Below are 22,341 nucleotides of genomic sequence, written 5' to 3'. Positions count from 1 at the left end.
GGTGCTCAATAAGAAAGATGGCCCAGATTGATTAGCAATGTCTGCCCTGGGCACAGCATTAGAAAGGTGCTCAATGAGAAAGAGGGTCCTGCATGATTAGTGACGTCTGTTATGGGCACAGCAGGATGGCAGCACCAGAGAGGCCCATGATCACACAGCCAGTGAGTGGCAGAGCCAGGACTCAAACCCAGTCCTTAGAGACCCCAAGGCCTACATGGATCTATCTACATGCATCTCTTCAGCTTGCCAAGATTTTAAGCCCCTTGAGGATTATGGCTCATACGTTTATTTTTAGGGCCTTCCTAGCACTAATTGGAGCTCTGAAGCACACAGCAGATGCCAACAAACTTCAACTCCTCTTATAATAAGAGAGAAAATCCCACGTGTCAAGGCTTGCTTTGTGCTCACTAGAATGTCAGCTCCATGAAGGGAGAGGTTTTGCCCATTTTGTTCACCACTGTCTCCCCAGCACCTGTAACAGTGCTGGCACACTGCAGGTGTTTGAGAAATACTTGTTGAATGAATGAATGAGCCAGTTGCCAGGTGAGCAACCACCTGCGCTCTATGACTGCACCCTGATCACAACCCCCCAGTAAGCGGGGTACACTTACACCCATTTTACAGATGGGGAAACTGCGGCTCAGAGAGTTAACTTCCTTCTTGAGGTCTCACAGACAGCAAACGGAGAGTCAGGATTTAAATCTAATCTAGCCAACTCTAAATCCCACGCTCACAACCAGAAAACCTTCTCTCACAACTAAACCACGGAATAAACCGTTTTCAAAGGCGACTCACCTGCAGATGGGAATAGCGGGCACCAGCTGTTTGGGCCAGGTTGGCGGCACCAGCAAGATGGACTCGGGCGCCGAGTTCCTCCTCTCCTCCTGCTCGCAGGGCCCCAGGAACTCCACGGCCGGGTAGATGTGGCGGGGCAGGCCGGCCTTGGCGGGGGCGGTAGGCACCGGCGACGGGTCGGGGCTGGTCTTCCACATCTTGGGGGGGATGCCACAAGGCGAGTCCGCGGCGAGGCTGTTCAGGGCGTCCATGAGGACGGCGGAGCCAGCCGTGGGGGGGTACCCAGCGGGGGCGCCGTCGTCCCGGGGCTGCGGCGAGGGGCTGCGGGAGCGCTGGGGTGAGGCTCCGGGCAGGGGGGCAACCAAGGCCCCGGCGCACGAATGCCGCCGCTTGGCACCAGGCGACGAGGAGCGGGAGGCCGGACGGGGCACGGGCGAGTGGCGGCCCAGGCAGCTGTCCTCAGCGAGGCTGGTTCGAGGTGACATTATTGGCGAGGTTCTGGGGGAATAATGAGCAGGGATGTTTTGAAACTGGGGACACAGGTCGTCGGGCCCGCCGTTATTGGGCGAGACGCAGGGCGAGGTGTAGGGGGAGAAGGTGTCGGAAATGAAGCTGGCAGAGGAGCCGCTGCTAGCGGGGCTCAAGCAAAGCGGCTCGCGGTAGCCCTCGAAGCCAGGCACCGGCAGGGTGACCCTTGGGCTGGCGGCCACCCCCGGCAGGGGCGGCTGCTCCACCAGGAGGCCAGTGTCTCTCACGCGGAGGGGCCCCCCTGCCTGCATCAGTTCGTGGGATGGAGTGATCTCGATCCGAGGGCTCAGGCCCGAGGCCCCCGCTGGCTTGGCCGGGATCAGAAAGTTCTGGGGCCCTACCCTATCCGGCTCTCCGAATCGGCCGGGGGGCTCGCCAGAGAGACTGGCAAGGGGGCTGTATGGCTTGAGGCCATAGTCCAGGACATCATCGGGGTATGCGAGTCCGGAGGGTGGGCTGGCGACTTTATGTGCATTCGGTTCTTCTGGAAAGAGAAGGGGGGAGGGAGGGGTCTTTTTAAGCCTCTAAAACAGAACTCTCCACGCAGAGCAATCACAGGTTGGGTTTTGTCTCCTGTTGTTAATTTTTTTTAAATCCCCACCTCGCCAAACCCCAAGCTGGAACCTCCTTCCCTCACTAGAAGGAAAGTGAGGCCACTTCATCCCAGATTCCTTGGGGAGAGAGATCGCAGCGGGAAGAGTTTAGTGCAGGTGCACGGAGCACAGCTCGGCCTCTCCAGGTGGCATTAGCCCGAGGCCTGGGTAATGAGCTGAGCTAACGGCTTCCAAACTCTTGTTTCAATGGAACCCTTCGAAGAAATGCATTCTATTTCACTACCCAGTTCACATCATCATTTTCACTCACAACTGAAACAAAAGCTTCACCAAACAATACTTACCCCTGCTACATATGAGACACTCTTATATTCCCTCCTGTCTGGGGTTATTTTGTTTAAATGCTGGTCACAACTCATTACACAGATTTCCTGTCCCTCCAGTGGGTCGTGACCCACAGTTTGAAAAACACTGCTCGAGGCCCATCCCATCACTCTGCACGTGGGATACGGCTACAGGAGGCAGAGAGAGGCTGCACGGGCTCTGCAGTCCACAGAGCTCTGGGTGCAAATCCCAGATGTTCACGTCCAAGTGTAAAAAGTGGCTTAATTTAGAACCAGGAATTCTGAGTCACGTCTCATCTTGTGCCATTTTACAGATGAGGAAACTGAGGTCCAGGGAGGGGAAGAGATTCACCCAAAGACTCAGAATGAGCAGGATTAGAAATCCCACAGACGAGCTACTTGGCCCCCAAAAGCAGAGGCATGGCTGTCTAGTCTCCCAACTATTAAAACCAGTGAATGCAGAAGGACCTAACTTTCTCGTGAACAGTGGCCTCCCAACTCGGGCTTCTGCTGCCACCTCAAAAGGACCCACAGCTGGAGGGTGGAATTAGTGGAGGAACTAGCTATTCTTTCCCGCCACCCCTCACCCCACTCCTCCTTCCAGACCCCCAGCTCCAGAGGCCCCTCCACCTGCTCTGTCTGTTACATGGGTCAGCCTCAACTCCTCTCCCACGCCTTACATCCAATCCATCAGCAAATCCTGACGCTCTCCTGCCACAATATCAACCACGTCCATGCGCTGCCCCCTCCACTGCGACCACCCTGGTCCGCGCCACCGTCCTCTCCCACCTGGGCTGCTGTGGTCGCCTCCTCCCTGGTCTCCCCATTTCTGTCCTTGCCCCTACCATCTGTTCTCTGCAGAGCAGCTTTGTGAAATGTCCATTTAAAGGCTTCCCAGATGTGCTCTCAAGTCCTTAACACACTTCTTCCCCCAGCCCGGGCCTGCCTCGCCTCTCCCACCCATCCCCACCCTGACGTGACAACAGCCCCCCGACCTCGGCGCTATTCTGCGAGCAGCTCCTGCCTTGGAGTTCTCAAGTGTGCGGTCTCCTCTGCCTAGAAGCTCTCCCCCGAGGTCTCCACATGGCTGCTCCCCTTAAATCCCTCATGTGTCTGCTCAGTCAGCACGTCCTTAGCCTGGCCCATCAAAAAGATCTCCATCCCCACCCCAGTGTCATTCTCCATCCCCTTTCCCTGCCATCTTTTCTCTGTCGACACCTGTTACAGGCTCACATCGCATCAGAGATTATCTGCTTAGGGAATCTCAACCCACTAGATCCGGGCAGGCAAACTACAGCCCATGGGCCAGATCCAGCCCACGGACTGTCTTTGTAAATAAAGTTTTATTGGAACACAGCCACTCCTATTTGTTTAATTACATACGGTTGATGGCTTGCTCTTGCACTAGGACAGCAGAGTTGGTAGTTTCAACAGGGACCATATGGCCCACAAGGCCCACAGTACTTACTATCTGGCCCTTCATACGAGTTTGCAGCCCTGCACCAGACTCCACGCCCCACGAGCGTCGGAACTACGTCTACCGTGGTTTGGCATTATTTGCCAAGCATCCAGCACAGGTACTTGTAAGCCGTCCGTAAACATTTGTTGAGTGACTAAGCAAATAAGTAAATGAAAGAATCATGTCCAAGGGCCTCCCAGCCAGAAATGGGACCTCTCCCTCAAGTTGTGTGACTGGCCCCTTCCTTGGGGAGCCGAGGTGGCTATGTAGGTAATCCCCACCCCCCGGTGCCCTTTCTGGGCCAGCCTGGAGTAAGTGCTGTCCAGTTTAGCTGAGCTGATCTCATACGGTCTCATAGGGCCCAGGTGATAGCCCAGAAATGGCTTCCCACAGCTCTTAGGATAAAGCTAACCTCAACTAGGCCAGCCTGGCTTGGCCCTGCCTGACCCTCTAGCCTCACCTCTCTCTCTGGACTCCAGCCAAACTGGCTGCCTTTCTGTTCTTAGAAAGCACCTAGCTCCTTTCTGCTCAGGACCTTTGCACTTGCTGTTCCCTCTTCCTCAACAGCTCCTCCCCCACCCAGACCCATGCCCTTCTCTACATAACTAAAGCCACTCATTCGATCCAGCAAAAGTGTCATGTGACCTCCTTGCCTAGATCAGACCCCACTCACGCTTCCCTGCTCTGCTCCATGCACTTCTCACAACTCCAGTGAAGTCATTCTGACGTTATCTGTTTATTGTCTGCCTCTCCCCCAGCCTCCAGCCCTACTCTCACCAATCAGTAAGTTCCATGAGGACACCCACACTCCCCACTGTGTCCCTAGCACCTGGACAGGACCTGCCACAAAGCAGGCCCTCAAAAAGAAATAATTATTGGTTGGCAGAATAAATAAATAAAGTGAGTTCAGAAAAGTCTATGTGAAATATTTAAACTACTACTCAAAGATTCTAATATCCAAACCAAAAGGTAGAAAGATATAACCTCGAGAGAGTAATTTGGTAATATCTATCAAAATTCCAGACACATGTATCCTTGGAACCAAGCAATGTCGCTTTTAGAAATTTATCCTGCAGATTTACTCTCATATGTGCATAAAATTAGTTAGTACCGCCCTGCTTATAATCTCAAAAGACTGGAAGCAACCTAATGTCCATCAATTGGGGATGGGTTAAATTCTGGTCCATTCATACAATGAGATACAATACAGCTACAAAAAGGGTTGAAAAAGTTCTTTCTGCATTGATATGGAATGACCACAAGATACAGTGTTTAAGGAGAAAAGTGAGATGCATACAGTATACATAGTGTAAAAACAGAGGATGAGAGAATGTACACATACACACACACACACACACACACACAATGCTGACGGTGTACAGGCTTTCTCTGAAGTTACAGGTAATAGTGACTTCCTCCAGGGATGGGAACTAAGTAATTAGAGGGCAGTGGCAGGGCAGAAAGAAGACTCTGCTTTCTGACTTACATTGAGAAAAGCAGCATTATTCCCAAAAGAAACATTTTTTAATTTTATTTTAAAGGTGGTGGTGGAGGTGACATAACATGATATATAGTAATGACACCCTGGTTTTGGAAGCAGGAAACTGAGATCTAGTCCCGCTCTGCCACCAACTAGCTGTGTGACCTTAGAAAAGTCCCCCACCCACTCTAGGTCTCTGCTTTCTCATTTACGGCAGGATGGTGTTAAACCAGATCAGTCCCCTCGGTGGCTTCTGGCTGTGAGATCCTTTGATTTTTCTAGCCAGAGTCTGTAGGATCTAGAGTTCTTGCAAAGTTGCAGTTCAATATAAACTTATATTTGTGTGTGAAAACACACACACACACACACACACACACACACACGCCTTCCTGGCAGGTAACAGAGCATAGATTTTTAATCTAGGAACAGATCAATGTCAAATCCATGTCTGACAACATTCTGATAATCCACCGCCCTGCTAACCAGCAAAACAAAACACAAGAAGTCTCTTAGCAAAAATTCCGGCCTTATCAGAAAAACTGCATTACATCTTATCAGAAACACCCCCTCAGGGCTGATGTGAAATCATGAAAACAAAACATGGCTCACGCTCCCTGGCAGCATTTAAAAACAGAAAGTCCGGTTTGCTGAGCAAAAGCATTTAAAGCATTTACATTGGTTTTAATTAATCCTAGCAGCCGAGTTTCTCTTCTTCTTTTCTTTTTCCTCCCCAAGATTTTGAAAGTTTAATAGCAAGCAGGGAATAGGAAGGTAATTTATAATTATTTAATTCTCAGTCCTCTGGATATTTGACAGTAAATCTCACACACAAATGGCTCATGAAAACATTTCTTTACGTAGCGAGGTTCTTTGCTATTTCTCCTTACACAACCGCCACCGCGCAGACAGCTCCCTTACAGTCATTGCGTGCCCACAAGGCACTGGGCAAAGCTGGTCTCATCTCAGAACCACCAAATTTTCTCAGAACGATTTCCAAAAATCTTGCTTTTCTTACCACTTGCATGCTCTTTGCTAGATCCGTGTACCACCAGTAAATATTATTTACTTAATATTTCTATTTAAATTCACTCACAGATTACTTTGATATTTATTTTAAAAGGGAACTTTACACCACTACCACAAATGGAAAATCGGTGTCACCTCCACAAATAGAAGGTAGGGCAAAAATACAATAAAAAGAAAAGTCACTAAATTCAAGTCAGACACTCTGGCCGGCCAAAGGCTCTGAGCCTGAGGCCTCCTCTCTCATCCCTCTCAATGCTCTTTTTTTATTAAGGTATTTCTTTTCTTACGGTATAACTTATATATACAGATTTTGATTGTAGAGTTTAATGAGTTTTGTCAAACGCCATACACCCTCATAACCACCAGCACAATCAAGGCATAGAACATTTCCACAACCCCAGAAATCTACCCTTTTTAAGGCTGGGGGTGGCGGGTAGGGAATGGTAAGAGTCAGAATGAAAGACGTTAAAGACACATTAGCACCTCACGGAGACTCCACTCCTGCTGACTAGTTCAGAGACAGCAGCACTGAGAAGGAGATGGCACTCAGTGTATGCAGTGTACTCATCGGTGGACCACGTAAAACCGTCTCGGCTGCCAGGGGAGGTATGTGGCCCACACTCAAGGCATCGGTACTCGAGGAGAGGAAGAAGGTGGAAGCAGTGATGGGGGATTCGGAGGTTGCTGCTCTAGGTCCCCTGTGCCTCCGTGCTTTTGCACATGCTGTTCCCCTTGCCCAGAACTCCCTTCCATATCTCCTGTCCTCACTTCTCCTAGCAAGCCACTGGTTGTCCATCAAGATTTCACTTGGGCCACCTCCTCCTGAAGGCCCTCCTTGATTCCCTAAGCTGGATCAGGCAGCTCTTCTTCTGTGTTCCCAGAACCTAGAGTCACGCCATCAAGTCTATCAATTACAGACTCACTTGTCTGTCTCCTCACTAGACTGTGAGCTTTTTGAAGACAGATAGTGGTCACCAGTCAATAATAATCATAACGATAAAAACTGCAAAAGCAGCTAACATTTACTGAGAACTTACGCGCCAGGCACTGTTGTCAGCATGTGACATGTAGTAAATTATTTAATCCTCACGACAACCTATGAGGTGGGCACTGTTCATTCCACTTTTACAGACAAGGAACCTGAGACACAAGGAGGTGAACTCACTTGCCCAGGCCCCACAGCTTGAACGCGTCGGACCTGAGCGCCATCAGCCACGAGGCCAGGGACTCGCAACCTCAGAACCACTGACATTTGGGCCTGGAAAATTCTTCCCTGTGGGGGATGCGGGGTGTGGAGCAGCATCCCTGGCCTCCACCCACCAGATGCCAGTGGCATCCCGGCCCCCTCCCAGCGGGGACACCCAACACCTTCTCCAGGCCTTGCCGGATTTCTCCTGCGAGGCAGGGTGGCCCCCGGCTGAGAGCCCCGCTCCGTGGCTGGGGCTCCGGCGCCTCCCCCGGCTGCACCCAGTTGGAGGCGTCAGTCCGTGAGTCAGGCCCTAGACCTGAAACCATCCAGAAAGGAGACGTCTGCTCTCCGCCAGCCCTCGCAGGGAGCCCATTTCTGCAGGAGACATCTGCAAGTTCCAGTTATCATCACCCTCCCGTTCAAGGTTCCCGGGCGCTCACCCCAACATCTAGGCCCCAGGAACATTTGGGGAGCTCTCAGCCACTCTCAGAAACTGCAGGACAAGACTGCTGGGGAGGCCACCACCCCCACCCCATCGCAGCAAGGCGTCTGCACTGGGATCGGGTCTCGGTCAACACACGGTGTTGGGGGACCCCCAGCTCTACCACCCCCGGCTGTGTGACGGAGGGGACCTCCGAGTCCCCGTGTACAACACAGTGATGAGCTTGGTGACAATACCAACCTGACAGTTCACCTAATCCCCATGAAGCCCGAAACACACGGAATAAACAATAAATGGGGCCTATCGGTATGTTATTATTATGGAAAGAATGATCTTTTAAGTGAAAATTCTACCCTTTCTCTGCTCTCATTGCTTTATTTTACAACTACTTGAAAGCATGACACACATGAGTCTCCAATGCCTTCAAAAGCATTAAAAAAAGAAACAGGGAGGAAATTTTTATAAAAATCAAATGGCCTGTTCAGCACTTCGGGAATTCTCTTTTTCTGCCAGCCTTCAGACAACATGTGGTGTAGGTAAAGGACCTACACCCCCTCCATTCCGTGCTTTGTACCCTTTCCCCTGGGTTACCTGGGAGCTGATCAACTAAATCTTACTAAAGTGTTAATGACTCAGTGAGCTACTTGTAATAACAAAAATGATAATAGCTGACACATCTATACCATTTACTTTATACCAAGAACCATTGTGTATGCATTTAACACATATTAATGTTTGTCTCACAAGAACCCCATGAAGCAAGTGCTACAGTTTCCTCATTTTACAAATGGGGAAAATGAGGCTCAGAGAGGAGGACTAACTTGCCAAAGATCACGCAGCTTCTAAGTGGCAGAGCAGGATTCAGACCAGGGAGTCTGGCCCCTCCACCCCCATAACCATTACTCTATCCTGCTTCTCACGGAAGGGGCTATTTCCTGGATGGTGACACCTTAACCCCCAACACAGGGAAATGAGGTGTCCCCAGAATAGGAACTGCTCTGGGGTCCCCATCAGGAGGCAGGCTGCCCCTGACAACTACAGACACCGATTCCTTTCTTCTGGAATATTCACAGTCCCTCCATTTGCCCCAGGATTGAGTCAACGATTATGTTAAAAATCACACTCAGGCCACACGGTGGTCTCTGCCAGCGCCTCTCCTCCCGGAGCCTCTTGCGGGCCCGTTGCTCACCCTCAGGGACACAGGGCCAAGCCTGAGGCAGCTGTTCAGTGCCAGCCCGCCAGCCAACAGATCGCTTCTCAAAAAAGGAACAGCAAGAGAACATCTTCTCCGCCTAGAACTACGGGCGGGTGGAATTTTCAGGAAGCAGAATAGAATGACCGAAATAGAAACCCAGCTGGGGAACCTACAGGAGGCGTCAGTCCTTTTGGGGGAGAGGGAGGGGACAACATGGACCCGTGCTTTCAGGTTTAAGCAACTTGGAGGAGAGGAGCCAGGGCATGGCCCGGAGGCCAGACACCCCTCAGGCTGGCGGCAGGGCCCCGGAGCTGCGGTCCCTCCGCGTCTGAGGCGATAGACCCATCGCCCGATGAGCTCACACCCCGAGGTGGTGCGAGTCCCAGGCCCTGGGTTTGAGACATCACAGTCTGTTGCCATGGCAGCACTTAGGATGCCACAACCTGGCACACATGCGGCCGGAGGAGAGGGGTGAAGATGGAGGGAGCAAATCCTGCCTCCGCAACCCCGACTTCTCTAGTAACTTCCTACGCCTTGGGGGCTGCGAGGAATCGCCAAAAGGAGCAGGACAGTGGATGGATTTTTCATCTGCCGGCTTGCACCACCCATAGGAAAGGCCTTCTTTGAAAAGCTACAGATTGCCTTCAAGCCATAAACACTCAGAAAACCTGCCAAAGAGTCCCCCAGGCCCTGCTGCCCCCACGAGCACACGCAGAGCAGTAACTGGATTCCCAATCAATGAATCGTGTGTATTAATAATGACGGAGGATCAGGTTGTCACACCCGTCATTCAGAGATGACACATACAGACGCAGGGCCTGAAAGGCGAGAAATTCCATCCAGATAAGTCAGGTCCAGAAACGCCAGAAAGGGACGGGAGGCAGTTTACCATCCCGTCTCGTCCATGTGGAGCCGCTGAAAAAAGCCACCTTGAACACTACGCTCTTTGCTGACCGGGCCCCAGCGAAGACGGCTGTCTGCCTTCACCAGACGGGGCAGAAAGGAGGGCTCGGTCCTGCTGCCCAGGCAGCCTGCCATGAGGCCAGGTGCCCAGGACACAGCACTGGGGACAATTTGCAAGCCGCAAGCCTTACTGGCTGGCTGCTGGCATGGCTGTTTGCAAAAACACATGCACCCACACGCTGACACGTATTCCTTTTGGAGAGGCGTAGGGAAATGTATGGCATCTACAGCACGCATGCCTCGAGGTCAGCTTTTGGAAATGGGGCGGCCAGGCCCAGGCATCTGGCAGACGTGAGGCCTCATCTCCATCCTCAAAATGCGATGGAAAGAGCCACCTCTGGCTGGTTTCAAGTCATTCCATGGGGCCTCCTGCCATCAAGAAACGCAGAGACCTTCCTATTCTTATTCATTCGAGCAGCTGATGTGCAGTGACCCACTAGCTTTCACACGTACTTTGTGCCTCTCTGCAGCTTACAACAGCCCTGGGAGGCAGGTACAATCAACACCTCTGTGTTACAGGTGGGGAAACTGAGGCTCGGGGGTGCAGGATTCACCCAATGTCACAAAAACAGTCAGGGGCAGGGCTGGGATCCAAACTGAGGCATCACTTAAATGCAGTAAAATGCACAAATCTTAAATGTATATCCCATGCCTTTCTACATATGTATGCACCCGTGTGTCCACCACTCAAGATATAGAACACTTCCATCCCACCAGAGGGTCCCCTGGTGGCCCCACCCAGCCAGTAACCCTCACCCAGGGGGACCCACTAGCCTGACTTGTCTCACCATGGACTGGGTTTGCCTGCTGTTAAACGTCATATAAATAAAATCATACAGGATGTACATGTCACTTATTTTGCTCAACATTATGCCTGAGATTCATCCATGCTGTATGCAGCCATAGTTTTTTTTATTGCTGTGTAGTACTCCATTGTGTGATTACATCATAATGTATCTACCCAGTCACCTGGCTGTACTGCCTCTGTTTTTAAAAAGATAGCCATTTGAGATTAAACTTGTCATTTACAGAGGTCCACTGCTAAGAGAAGAGAGTCCCTCCACACTCGTCCTACAGTGCATGACACAGAGCAGGACTTGGGCAGCTTCCTCACCAAAAGGAGAAGGAAAGATCTGGTCGGAAGAATTAACCAGAAATAGACTTCAGATAATCCTCCCACAGCAACAGGGTTCACCACGGGTAAACCCATCTCTCCATCAGAGGCCCACACAAGGTGTGGATCCATTAATGGATCCATTAATATGTTGACTTAGATCCATTACCATTAATGGAATGTAAGTGGACCTTGCTCTTGCATCTGTTAGATGAGTTTGATTCCACTCAACCCACACGGTTACAGCGAGGACTCAACGAGATAATACGAGTGGCAGTGCCTAAGATCCAGCACACTCACACTCTTAGATCCATTAATATGGTGACCGGTGGAGGGACAGTCACCTGCCCTTCTTTACATCCTCCAACCAAATTAGCAAAGACCCCTCACCCTTACACCAGCATCTCACAGAGCTTCGCCCCTTACTGAGGCCCACAGCCCCCGGCACAGCCTTTAAAGCTGATTCCCACCTTTCTTTCAGCCAACTTGAAATCCAAGTGGAAACTCCCCCTTAAAGAGAGTGGGGCCCATGTAACCCTTGGCCGGGGGCAGAGATTTAAAATTAATACTTTATCAACTGACAGGTCCTTTATTTACACTTTCCCCCAGGAGTTTCATTTCCAGGGCAGGCACAGTATCCCCTGCCAAGCCCAGTCATTAATGACCTGCCCCCTTTCTTCATGGCAGCGGAGGTGATGTCACCCATTGCACACTTCAGACCTGCAGCCCACCTTCTCAGGCTCACAGAGGTAACCAGCCCCTCTCTGCAGTCTCTATGATAACTTCTGCAGGCATTTCAGACTAAAAGGCTTTTTCCTCCTCATGTCACATTCCTCCTCGTGCAGGCGTGCCCAAGCAGGTCTGTTTTGATAAGAACCTTCACACATCCTGAGCTTTGCAGATCACTGTCTTCCCTTCAGAAAGCTCGCCCAGGCGTGGCTCAATTAAAATTCACATGGGAAGGGCTGGCTTTTAGAAATACATTTTATTAACTAAAACAGGCTCTGTTGAGAAAATGCTCCTTCCCCAAACGTCAGATTAAGAGGGAGGGAGGATCCCAAACGCCAACGCAGGAAAAGCAATCTCTCTGCTTGTAGCTTACAGTCTGCCTTTGATGTATTTCTTCTGCAGAGGAAACAAAGCAGTAAAAGTCCAAAACACAGGGCTTTAGATCTAAATGCCAGTTTACAGGAAATGCAGGGGGACAGAGGAACATGTTAAAACACACCACAAAGATGCAGCTGGCAAAATCCAGAATGTGCAGAACCACACAGGAAAAGCGACCTTGTCTCTTCAACAAATAAATGGCAAGAACACAGACTGATGGGGACTTCCACAGAACAAAAGAGACATAATGGCCGTGTCAACCAAATACAACGTGAGGATCTGGTTTGGATCTCGGTTCAAAGAAATTAACTATAAAAAGACACTTGTGAGACAAGCAGAAAATCTGAACATTGGACATTTGAAATTAAGTAATTATTGGGTTTTTTTAGGTTTGATGATGGTATTTTATTTTTCTCGAGTCCTTATCTTTGAGAGCTATATATAATCTATTTATTAATAAAATATTATGCTATCTGGAATTTGATTCAAAGTAATTGGGGTTGGGGATGTGGAGACCATGTTGGGGAGGGGATGAAATAACATTGGCCTTACGTTGACAATTAGTGGAGCTGGGGGATGGGAACATGGGAGTTAATTATACCATTATCTCCACATTTCCATATTTTGGAAAAAGTTCATAATAAAAGTTCAGGAAAAAGACAAAGGCAGGTGCTCTTGCTTTGGGGGAACCGTGTTGGTTCTGCTCCAAGTAGGGAAGCAGATAGCCCTGGACCCATCCCAGGAAGAGCCCAGGGTCCTGTCTTGCCTTCTCCCCTGAGCTCAGTTTGGGAGCAATCAGCAAAAACCGAACCTCACACCAGCCCAGGAAAGCCAAGCTTGGCCGGAGCTCTGCCGAGGCTGTGGCTACTTCCTGTGCCGGGGAGGGAGGAAGGAGGAAGTCCCTTTGTGGGGGAAGCCACAAGGCATCCATCACACTGCATTTCCAGGGCTGCTCCTTCCTGGCCCTGGCTCAGGGGGTCCCACGAGGCCAGGACAGGACACCTGGAGAGGCCCTCCCTCCCTGAGAGAGGCAGCCACAGGGGAACCTCCCAGCCATGGAGTCTGGACAACCGAGAAAGCTTATGCAGCCAGCCAAGCTCTGGGGCTGAGGCAGTGGCCAGATGAGAGTTTTTAAAGTCAGAAGGGAACATGCATAAGTCAGATAACTTGCTACAGCGCCAACTCAAGCCCTGCAGCCAGTGGCTCCTTTCTAATGACCAGACTCTTCATTCCTGGCCCACCTTCTCTTAAGGCTCAGGATTCATCAAAGGCTAAGGCGAAGACTCTCTCCTCCAAGCAGCCAATGCCCTCCAGAGGTCAGGATTTTCTGATTCCAGACCTGGTGCTCTCACTTGCTGAGCCAATGGCCTCCGGAGTTGGGGGAACACGCGCCCCAGGAGGCACACATGACAATCCACTGGGATGTAGGAAGAAATATAAAAACAGCAGAACTCCCATGTATATCCTGTCCTTTCCTACTTTTATTCTTGCTGCGTGTTTATTAATGAGTATCATACCATTCGGACAATAGTAAACATACAATTGATAATTACATAAATATCAAATAGAAGGGGTGAATGCACCCCACGCTACCAGACATGGGACCCAACAATGCTGGACTCGGCAGCTCCATCTGGGGTCCTGCTGCTCTCATTGGCGACATTCTGGCTATAAGTTGTAGTGTTGAGGGCAGGGACTTGGGACCCCGGCTGCCTGGCTTCAAGCAAGGCCTGCCCTATTTACCTGCAAGACTCTCAGCAAAGTTAACTGACCCCTAAAGAGTCTGACTTCATTGGTCTGGGGTGCAGCTGGAAGATTCTAAGGTGCATCCAGGATTGAGAACCACTGGCTGCAGATGCTGCATTTTTCAAAATTTATGCAACCCCATCACCTTACAGGGCTGCAGATCCTTGGCAGCCAAGCCGAATAACACTGCTTTAAGGTTTTAAGAGCCTCTCCTCTTGATCAAAATCTCAGGTCACCTAAACAACAGAGGGCCTTTAATTTGGAAGGTGGGATGACATGTGTTCAATAGTGAAGAATAATTAAGGCACCTTGCTCTCTATTTCCTCGGCCTCCCTGATGAGGCCGCCACTCAATTCCAGCCCTCATTTCACCTCTCCAGCTGCACCTGGAGACACTATTTGTACAAAGCAGGCTTATTAAGGCCTGTCCTTAACTCGACACAGACGGCAACGTCTCTGAATGTCACATGTGTTTAGCGAACCTGCTTGCTTAGGGTAGAACTCTATTTTTAGTAAGCACCAAAAAAAAAAACCCTGATACTCTATCCCAGCACGTCGTTTGTCCCCATTTGTTTACCAGGCTGTGCCCCACATTGGCCTGGGGGCCAGGCGAGGGCAGGACCACATGTAATTCATCTCTATACCCCCACCGGGCCTGGCACAAAACCAGCATTCAGTGAATGAGTGCTGCAAGAATGAGACTTTAATTGTCCCTGTGAGTGGGCTGAGAGCAGGTGTTCCTGAGCTGAAGTGCAGGCGACATTAGGGAACGGGCCACAGCAGGATCTGTGACTCTACCTGACAAATGGTATAAAAGGCACGTGGGGGGCAGGGGGGGATGCACATGTGCAATGTGCGCATGCATGGTATGCATGCACATGTGCTCCTACAGTGTGCGTCCGTATGGGATTTGTGGCTTTCAGCAGCGTTTCAAAGGCTGTGACCAGAAAGTTTAAGGAACACCGGAATAGACTCTACAAGCAATGACCAGGAGTCTGTCTTCTTTTCTGAAAGGTCAGAGTTGGCGCCACATGCATGAGCTTCCCAGGAATTGAAGGAGAAATGCGCCAGCCCTACTGAGCAGACCAGAGTGAACGCTCCCAACAGGTCACTTCCTGACATAGTCCAGAGGAGACCGGGCACCTCTGGCGGTGAGCAAGGAGTCCCAGACCCCATCCGCCTCTCCCAATGTATTACAAGTTGGGACAAGTAAGAATCCATTGAATCCACAAGCATGCACAAAGGAATTAAACTCTGAGCTGTCTGCTGACAGCCAGCACCCCACTCCCGTCCAAGGCGGGGTCGGTAGCCCTGGTCAGGACCCCCACAGCCCTGTCCTCATGCCTTCTGTTACTACGTACTTAGCTATCTTTCTCACTAGAAAAAATACGAGTCTATTTTGCATGCCTCTAGGCAAATAAATTTGAAAACCTAGATGGATGAAATGGATCATTTCTTAGAAAGATACAGTTTACCAAAACTGACTCCAGTAAAAATAGAAAGTGTAAACAGACCAATTCCCATGGACATAATAGAGAAAGTTATCATGAACAAACCCATAAAAAGGCACCAGGTCCAGATGGATTCACGAGGGAATTTTATCACAGCCTTAGAAACCAGATAGTCCTAACAATACATAAACTGTTCCTGATCATAGAAAAGGAAAGAAACCTAAACCTAATAGCACACCAAAAGGGACATGACAGACAAATATCACTCATGATACTGCTAAAAGAAATCTTAAATATAATATTATCAAACAGATGTTGGCCCCATCACAATAAGGAAATAATACACAGTGACTAAGTGAGGTTTATACCAGGAGTGTTTCAATATTAGGAACTCTATTAATATAAGTCAACATATTAATTGATCTAAGAAGAATAAAATCATATTTGCCCATAGATGCTACAAAGTCTATGACGTAATTCAACTCCCATTCCTAACCAAAACTCTCAAGAAAATAGGAATGGATGGATACTTCCTTAACATAATTAAATACATACACCTCAATCCTAAAGCCAACACTAGAGTGGGTTCCTGCTGGGGTCAGGAACAAGGCAAGGACGCCCACCATGTCCACCACTCTGTCACATGCCACTGGAGGTATTGTCAATGCAATTAGACAAGAGAAAACAGAGGCACAATTAGAGGCCCTAGCTCAGCGAGGGCAGGGGTGGGGTCTCATTTCCTGTTATATCCCCAGGATCTAACTCAATGGGTGCTCAATAGTTGGCTGGCTGAGTAAATGAATAATGGCTCACACTAATGCAGCACCTCTAACAAAATCAAGGGTTTAAGAAAATGCTGGTAACAAACCACACCCTGTGTTAATTGGTTTAAATGGATTAACCCACTCAAGGCCAACGATCCTAGGTGGTGAAGTACCATTACTTCAGCCATTTGACAGATGAGCAAACAAAGGTCCAGAGAGGTTAAATGACTGGCCAAAGATCACTCTGCTGGTACATGTTTTAAATTCTGGCCTTGCCATGGTGCCAGGCACCTAACAAACTTCACGTGTGTCTCTCATCACACGAGGGAAGGAGGGATCCTCACACAGCAGTTCAGCACGCAGGCTCCGCAGCAGTGCTCAGGTTCATATTTCAGCTCTGCCATTTACCAGCTCTGCTTTCTTGGGCAAATTCCTTCACCTCTCTGTGCCCAAGCGTCCCCCTCTGTCAAATGAAGTTGCCAATAGTGCCCACCTGCTAGGGTTGGAGGGGTAGTACAGGAGCTCATAAACGTCTGCTACATGCTAAAGTTCTAGAAAGTGAGCATCCCACTTCCCCCAAATTCCCTAAGTACCATCACCAAGTTCTGACAAAGTCTGTCCCATTAGCAGTACTTTTCCTTCCTCGGTTTTTGCCAAGCTCATGCCCAGAGTTAAGAGTAACACCTCACACACATCATCAATGTACTGTCACCTGGGACAAAGCCCAACAGCAAGATAAGAGCTGGTGTTGGCCCTTGGGGAGTTCCACCATGCGGAAGCAGAGAGAGGGGACCGCTGCTAACATCTGGGTAAGCCAGAGCCAGACCCACGTCTGGAACAGCTCGCTTTAGCCTCTCAAGGCTCTTGACGTCCCCTCTCTTCCTGAGCCGTGACACGTCTCTGCTGCCAACTTCCCAGCAAACAGTCATTATTTTACAGATCCAGAGCGTGGCCCCTAAGCGTGGCTGCACTTCCTTCCAAAGAGCACAGTTAGAAAGAAGCAACTCAATGGTGGAGAAACCTGACCAATACTAGCTCGGCCAGGTGATCAACGTCAATATCAACAGTGAAAAACCATGTGGACAGGATGTACCCTTGACATGATGGGATGGAAAGGGCCACTTCACCTCCGTGATCTTCCTCCCCCAAACCCAAAACCCCCATCTATCCTTGAGAAAAACATCAGAAAGACCCTAATTGAGGGACATTCTACAATGTACCTAACCAGTGTTCCTCAAAACTGTCACGGTCATAAAAACAAGGACAGTCTGATTCTGAAGAAAGTATGGACTTTAGTTCATAATCATGCGTCAATATGGGCTCATTAATTATAACGAATGTACCACACTAAGGTATGATGTTAGTGATATGGGGAACTGGGTGCTGGGTATATGGGAACTTTGTACTATCTTTACCACTATTCTGTAAATCTAAAACTGTTCCAAAAAATAAAATTTACTTAAAAAAAAAACATAACAGATTCCCGGGCTTTCATTGTGGTCATTTAGACACTCATCTGGCGGCCACCAAGCACCACTTGCCAAGAAAAACTATAAAAAGCACCTCCCATCAGATTTGGCGTGGAAACTATTTCCCCGGAAATCTCCCCCCTGCAAAAAAAAAAAAAAAAAGTGAGCTGATTGTGAATCTGGGAGGGATGCAAGTATTATTTTCCTGCAAAACATGACTTTAATCTGAACGAACAGAAAGACCACTGATGCGAGAGGGATCGCTTGCAGATTCTTAATTGTATCTTTTCAAAGCAAAGGATGGCCTCCAGATTGTAACCCCAGAAGACTCCTCTCTTTGGCTGGCTAATTACTTCCATCTCCCGCCAAAGTACAGAATAATTACTAATCACCATCTTCCCTTTGTACCCAAGTGAAGGGGATCCCCAAAGTCAAAGCAAGCCCCTCACCTAAGGTAGCCAGTGAAGATGCAGATGGACGGAAAGTTAAAATGTCTCATGCACCTGCCTAACACAGCATCTCTGGGAACCGGCAAGCCCCTGAGTATCTGAGCGTCCGTGAAAAGGCCTCCTACACAAACCAGCGAGCACAACTCCATCCTGCACTCGGATGCAGCCAAGCCCCAACTGCATCTGGAAGTTACCAACAGGCCTGCCCCTGAGGCTTCAACAAGCATTGGCTGGGCTGGGCTGTCAAAATCAGGAAGCCTGGTTGGCTTTTTTGTTTTTTTCCCAAGACAACCTGCTAACCAGAAAAATACAGTGAGGTTGAGTGTGCGACCTCCTCCTCCTTCTGACGAAGGCCCCTGTTGAACACGTGAACTCACGCCCAGTCTGGGGAAGTCCCAAGTCCCCAGCCCCCAGCAGCAGAGGGCCCTTGAAGGCACAGAGTGACAGGTCATTTAGGCAGGAACAGCCTGCGGCTTCCTGAATTCACACGCCAGCTCCTGCCCCCAAACCCCACAACCATCCACATCCAGGATGACTGTGAGGTCCGGGATCCCTTAATAAAGTTCAGACTGATCCACTCGGGGTGATTCGAACACGCAGCAGCAGAACCCAGGGAGGAAATGGGCCTGCCGCCTAACAGCGAAGTCAAACCACCCTCCAGCGTTAGACACAGACGACCTCTCCCTTAGTTTCAACACAAAGTCCCCAACAAACGCGGGGCGCACGCGGCGGTGCCCGGAGGGAGGACAATCAGCTTCAGGCCCTGATAATCAGGTTCAGCTGCACCCTCTTTCTGCACCACCCACTGAACTCCATTCTTTGGCTTCCTCCTCTCCTCCCTCCAAAGTCAAATCAATCACTTCCGTGGCCCTCTGACGACCCAGCAGCACGCAAGAGGCCAGCTGAGCCCCTTGCCACCTTTTCCTTTGCCACCGGCGACCCTCAGGGAGAAGTCACAAGTAACTGGAAACTGACGCCCCACGGGGCGAGAGGGAGCCGACCGCCCCCTAAGGGTGGCAGCAGTCCCTGACGCCTCGTGCCCTCCCTCACACCTGGGGAGAGGCATCTCCCTCCAGGCCCCCCAGGAAGTGTGACATCTGGAGCAAAGAGGGGCCCTGTGCCCACTCCGCAGGCCCCGGCCCCAGCTCGGGCTCGGGGGCCAGGCCCGGGGGAGCCTCCACCGACCTTCGATAGGATTCAAATAGTCATAGTCGAAGAGGATGGAGAAGTCGAACTCGTCTTGGGGGCTGCCCCCGGGCTCGCGGCCCGGGGCGTCCCCGCCGTCGGGGTCCGGCTGCGGCTCCGGGGCGTCCATGGCGCAAAGCGGCGGGAGGGCTGCGGGGCCGGGGGCGAGGGCGAGGGCGAGGGCGGGCTCGGCTTCCTCCTGGGCCCCCGCCGGGGGCGGCGAAGGTGGCCGGAAGCGCGGCGGAGAGGTGGGCCGAGCGGCGGGGTCGCTGTCCTCGTGGGGACGCACGCCGGGGCCGGGGATGGCGCGCCTGGCGCAGCGGGTCCTGGACGCGCCCCGGGGAGCTGAGCGGCGGCGGCGGCGGCGCGAGCTTCCTGCTCCGGGAGGCACCTGTTGCAGCCCGGGGAGGGGGAGGCGGGGACAGGGCGGCCAGGCCGGCGGGGGCGGGGCCGCCACCCGGGGACCCGGGGGAGGGAGGGAGGGAGACGCAAGGGCCGGGGCTGCCCGGCGCCCGGGAGGAAGGAGGCCGCCCGCCGGCCCCGGCCGCGCTGCCCCGGCTCCGCGCCTAGCAACCGGCCCGGGCCACCGCCAGGCCCTCGGCGCCGCCGCGCTGGGGGCCGCTGGCTGCCACCCTCCCCGCGCTGAGCGCTGCGCGCCCTGCCGGACTCAGGATCTAGGCCGGCAAGCTGCTGCCTCTGGTAGTTTTGCCCTGCGTGACCAGCCTTTCCCTCTTTTCTTCTCTAAGGGGCGAGGGGGGCGCACCCACTCCCTTCTATCGCAGACCTGTCTCTCCAAGTGCCTCTCTGTGCCCACAGCTGTGGCATTAGTGTCACCTACAGTTCCGTCACCTGCACGCCCCTCGACGCAGTTTCCCAGGACCTGAGAGGAATCACAGATACTCTGAAAGCACTAGTCTCACTCTGACATCTAAACCTGTTGGCCACCCATCACCAGCCGGGTGCAGGGGACCCAGCATGCACCAGACCCTGTGCCCTGGGAAGCTCTGGTGCCCGGAGAGGCCTGAAGGAGATAAGGGAACAAAGGTCCTCTCTGGAGGGTGTCAGGAGAGAAGTAACCCCGGGCAGGGGGTGAAGGCTGGGGGCTGGGGAAGCTTTAGTCACTTCCATGGTCAGGTAGTGCATCTCTGGGAAGGCGACATTTGGAGGAACCTGATTGATCTGGGGGAAGAGAGTTCTGGCAGTGGGAACCAAAAGACAGCAAAAGCCAGAAGGAGCTCTGTGTGTTGGAGGCAGAGCAAGGAGAGCACTGCAGCTGGAGAGCTTGGCAGGTAACAAGTACACCTGGACGCTTGTCAAAAACACAGATTCCCAGGCCCCTCACTGATGCTTCTGATGGCGTTAAGTCTGTAGCAGAGGCTCAGGAATGCGTATTCTTAAGCCAGCACCCAGGGTGAATGTTATGAATAGGTACATTTGGGGAACACTACATCAGAACCCAGTACCTCCCAATAAAACACTTCCAGATATCTTGGTCCAAGCTAGCTGAAGTCAGAAAACAGACTCACAGAGGTAGAAAAGGAGATCAGAACAGTGGTCTTCAACCCTTACAGCACCTCAGAATCTCCTGGGACACATTTTTAAATGCCTGTGCCCAGGCTTCAGTCCAAACCACTGAACCAGAACATCCAAAGTTATTTTTTTTAAATGACCTCAGATCATCTAAAGTGCAGCCGGCGTTGAGTATCACTGGATCAGAAGAGTAGGTGGGAGCGGTTCAGGGACTCCCTGAGAACCACACTTGACTCGTGGGGACTGACTCAAACCCTTCCCCACATGCCAGAAGTATGGAGAATGTGCACTCTTCAGGGGCAGCCATCTCTGCTCCATTAAGGGGTGTGTGCAAAGCTGTCAATCGTGATTCATTCCACAACTGTTTATAGAGCACCAGCTGGGTACCTGGCCCTGCTACAGCTCTTGGGGATGCAGCCATCAACAGGACGGGGTCTCTACCCTCATCAGGCTTATATCCCGAAAGCAAAGAGGGACAGCAGTGAATAGGGTTTTCAAATTGCACTTAGACCAGTGGTTTTTAACCCTGGCTACACATTAGACTCACCTGGAGGGCTGTGAAAAAATTCAAGCGGCTGGGCCCCACCAGAGACCAGTTATGATCAGAATGTCTGAGGGTGGGGCCTGGGCATCAGTATTTTGCAAAAGCTCCCCAGATGCTTCCAGTGTGTAGCCAAGAGTGAGAACCACTGGTTTAGACTCAAACTCCATTCCAGGGTCCGGGGCCTGGCTCAGGACTTGCCAACTTTCAAAGACTTGAGAAGGACTTTCTGGTTGTCAGAGCATAAAGAATCCTCTTCTTTGTTTCCTAACCTTAAGCACAGCTATAGGGGTGTATCCAACAAGCATCTTAGGGGATGGCTGGTAAATTTAGGTGGAGGAGGGGAGATGACCCAGCCTAGGACACTTAGAGCCAAGTATCTAGAAGGAGATGGATGCTCTTGTGTCCTTATGGCCCTGAAATTTGGTCAGGGATAAACAAAGGAACCGGCCTGCCTGTGTGCTGTAGAAAAGGAGAAAGGCTGGTGTCACCCTCACACGTCCTTTCTCATCCCCCCATCCATAATGATTAAATGCCTCTAATCTAGTGGACATCTGTTGATTTTGCCTACCTGGAATCTTTCCCCCCTTCTTCTGATAAGAGCACCCCAGTGTGTTCCTTTGGGAAACTACCCTTGATACAATCTTGGTAGAATTATCAACCCAGTTGTCTCATCCTCTCCCGGCAAAGAAGTGAACAAATGACCCAGGCTTGGCCAATCAGAGAATTTTATCTCCACTAGCCTATGAGATCCACAAAGGCAGGGGTCATGATTGCCTCATTCACAGCTTTATGTACAGTGGAGATGTGGACGTGTGGATGGATGGGTGGACGGGTGGAAGGGTGGATGGATGGATGGATGGATGGATGAGTGGACGGATGGATGGATGAGTGGATGTTTAGATGAATCGATAGACAGATAAATAGTTGGATAGATGGATGGATGGATGCAAGAGTAGATGGATGGATGGATGAATGGATGGACGGATGGATGGATGGATAGAGGGATGG

The 22,341-nt window shown here is 51.0% G+C and overlaps 1 protein-coding gene across 2 annotated transcripts in view; it reads right to left on the bottom strand.

The window, feature by feature from the left end:
• Nucleotides 1-19,389, bottom strand: part of NFATC2 (nuclear factor of activated T cells 2) — a 142,698-nt gene extending 123,309 nt beyond the window's left edge. For both annotated transcript variants that reach the window (XM_004430266.3, XM_004430265.3), the window contains exons 1-2: nt 19,260-19,389; nt 796-1,807 (exon numbers count right to left, since the gene is read on the bottom strand). In XM_004430266.3, coding sequence (XP_004430323.1) covers nt 796-1,807; nt 19,260-19,389 — 1,142 coding nt within the window. The remainder of the gene's footprint in view (nt 1-795; nt 1,808-19,259) is intronic.
• Between the last annotated feature and the right edge of the window lie 2,952 nt (nt 19,390-22,341).

The sequence above is a fragment of the Ceratotherium simum genome, chromosome 21, assembly GCF_057802395.1.
Source record: "Ceratotherium simum simum isolate JZ-2026a chromosome 21, ASM5780239v1, whole genome shotgun sequence".
NCBI classification, from domain to species: Eukaryota; Metazoa; Chordata; class Mammalia; order Perissodactyla; family Rhinocerotidae; genus Ceratotherium; species Ceratotherium simum.
This window is presented reverse-complemented; position numbering and strand designations above follow the sequence as displayed.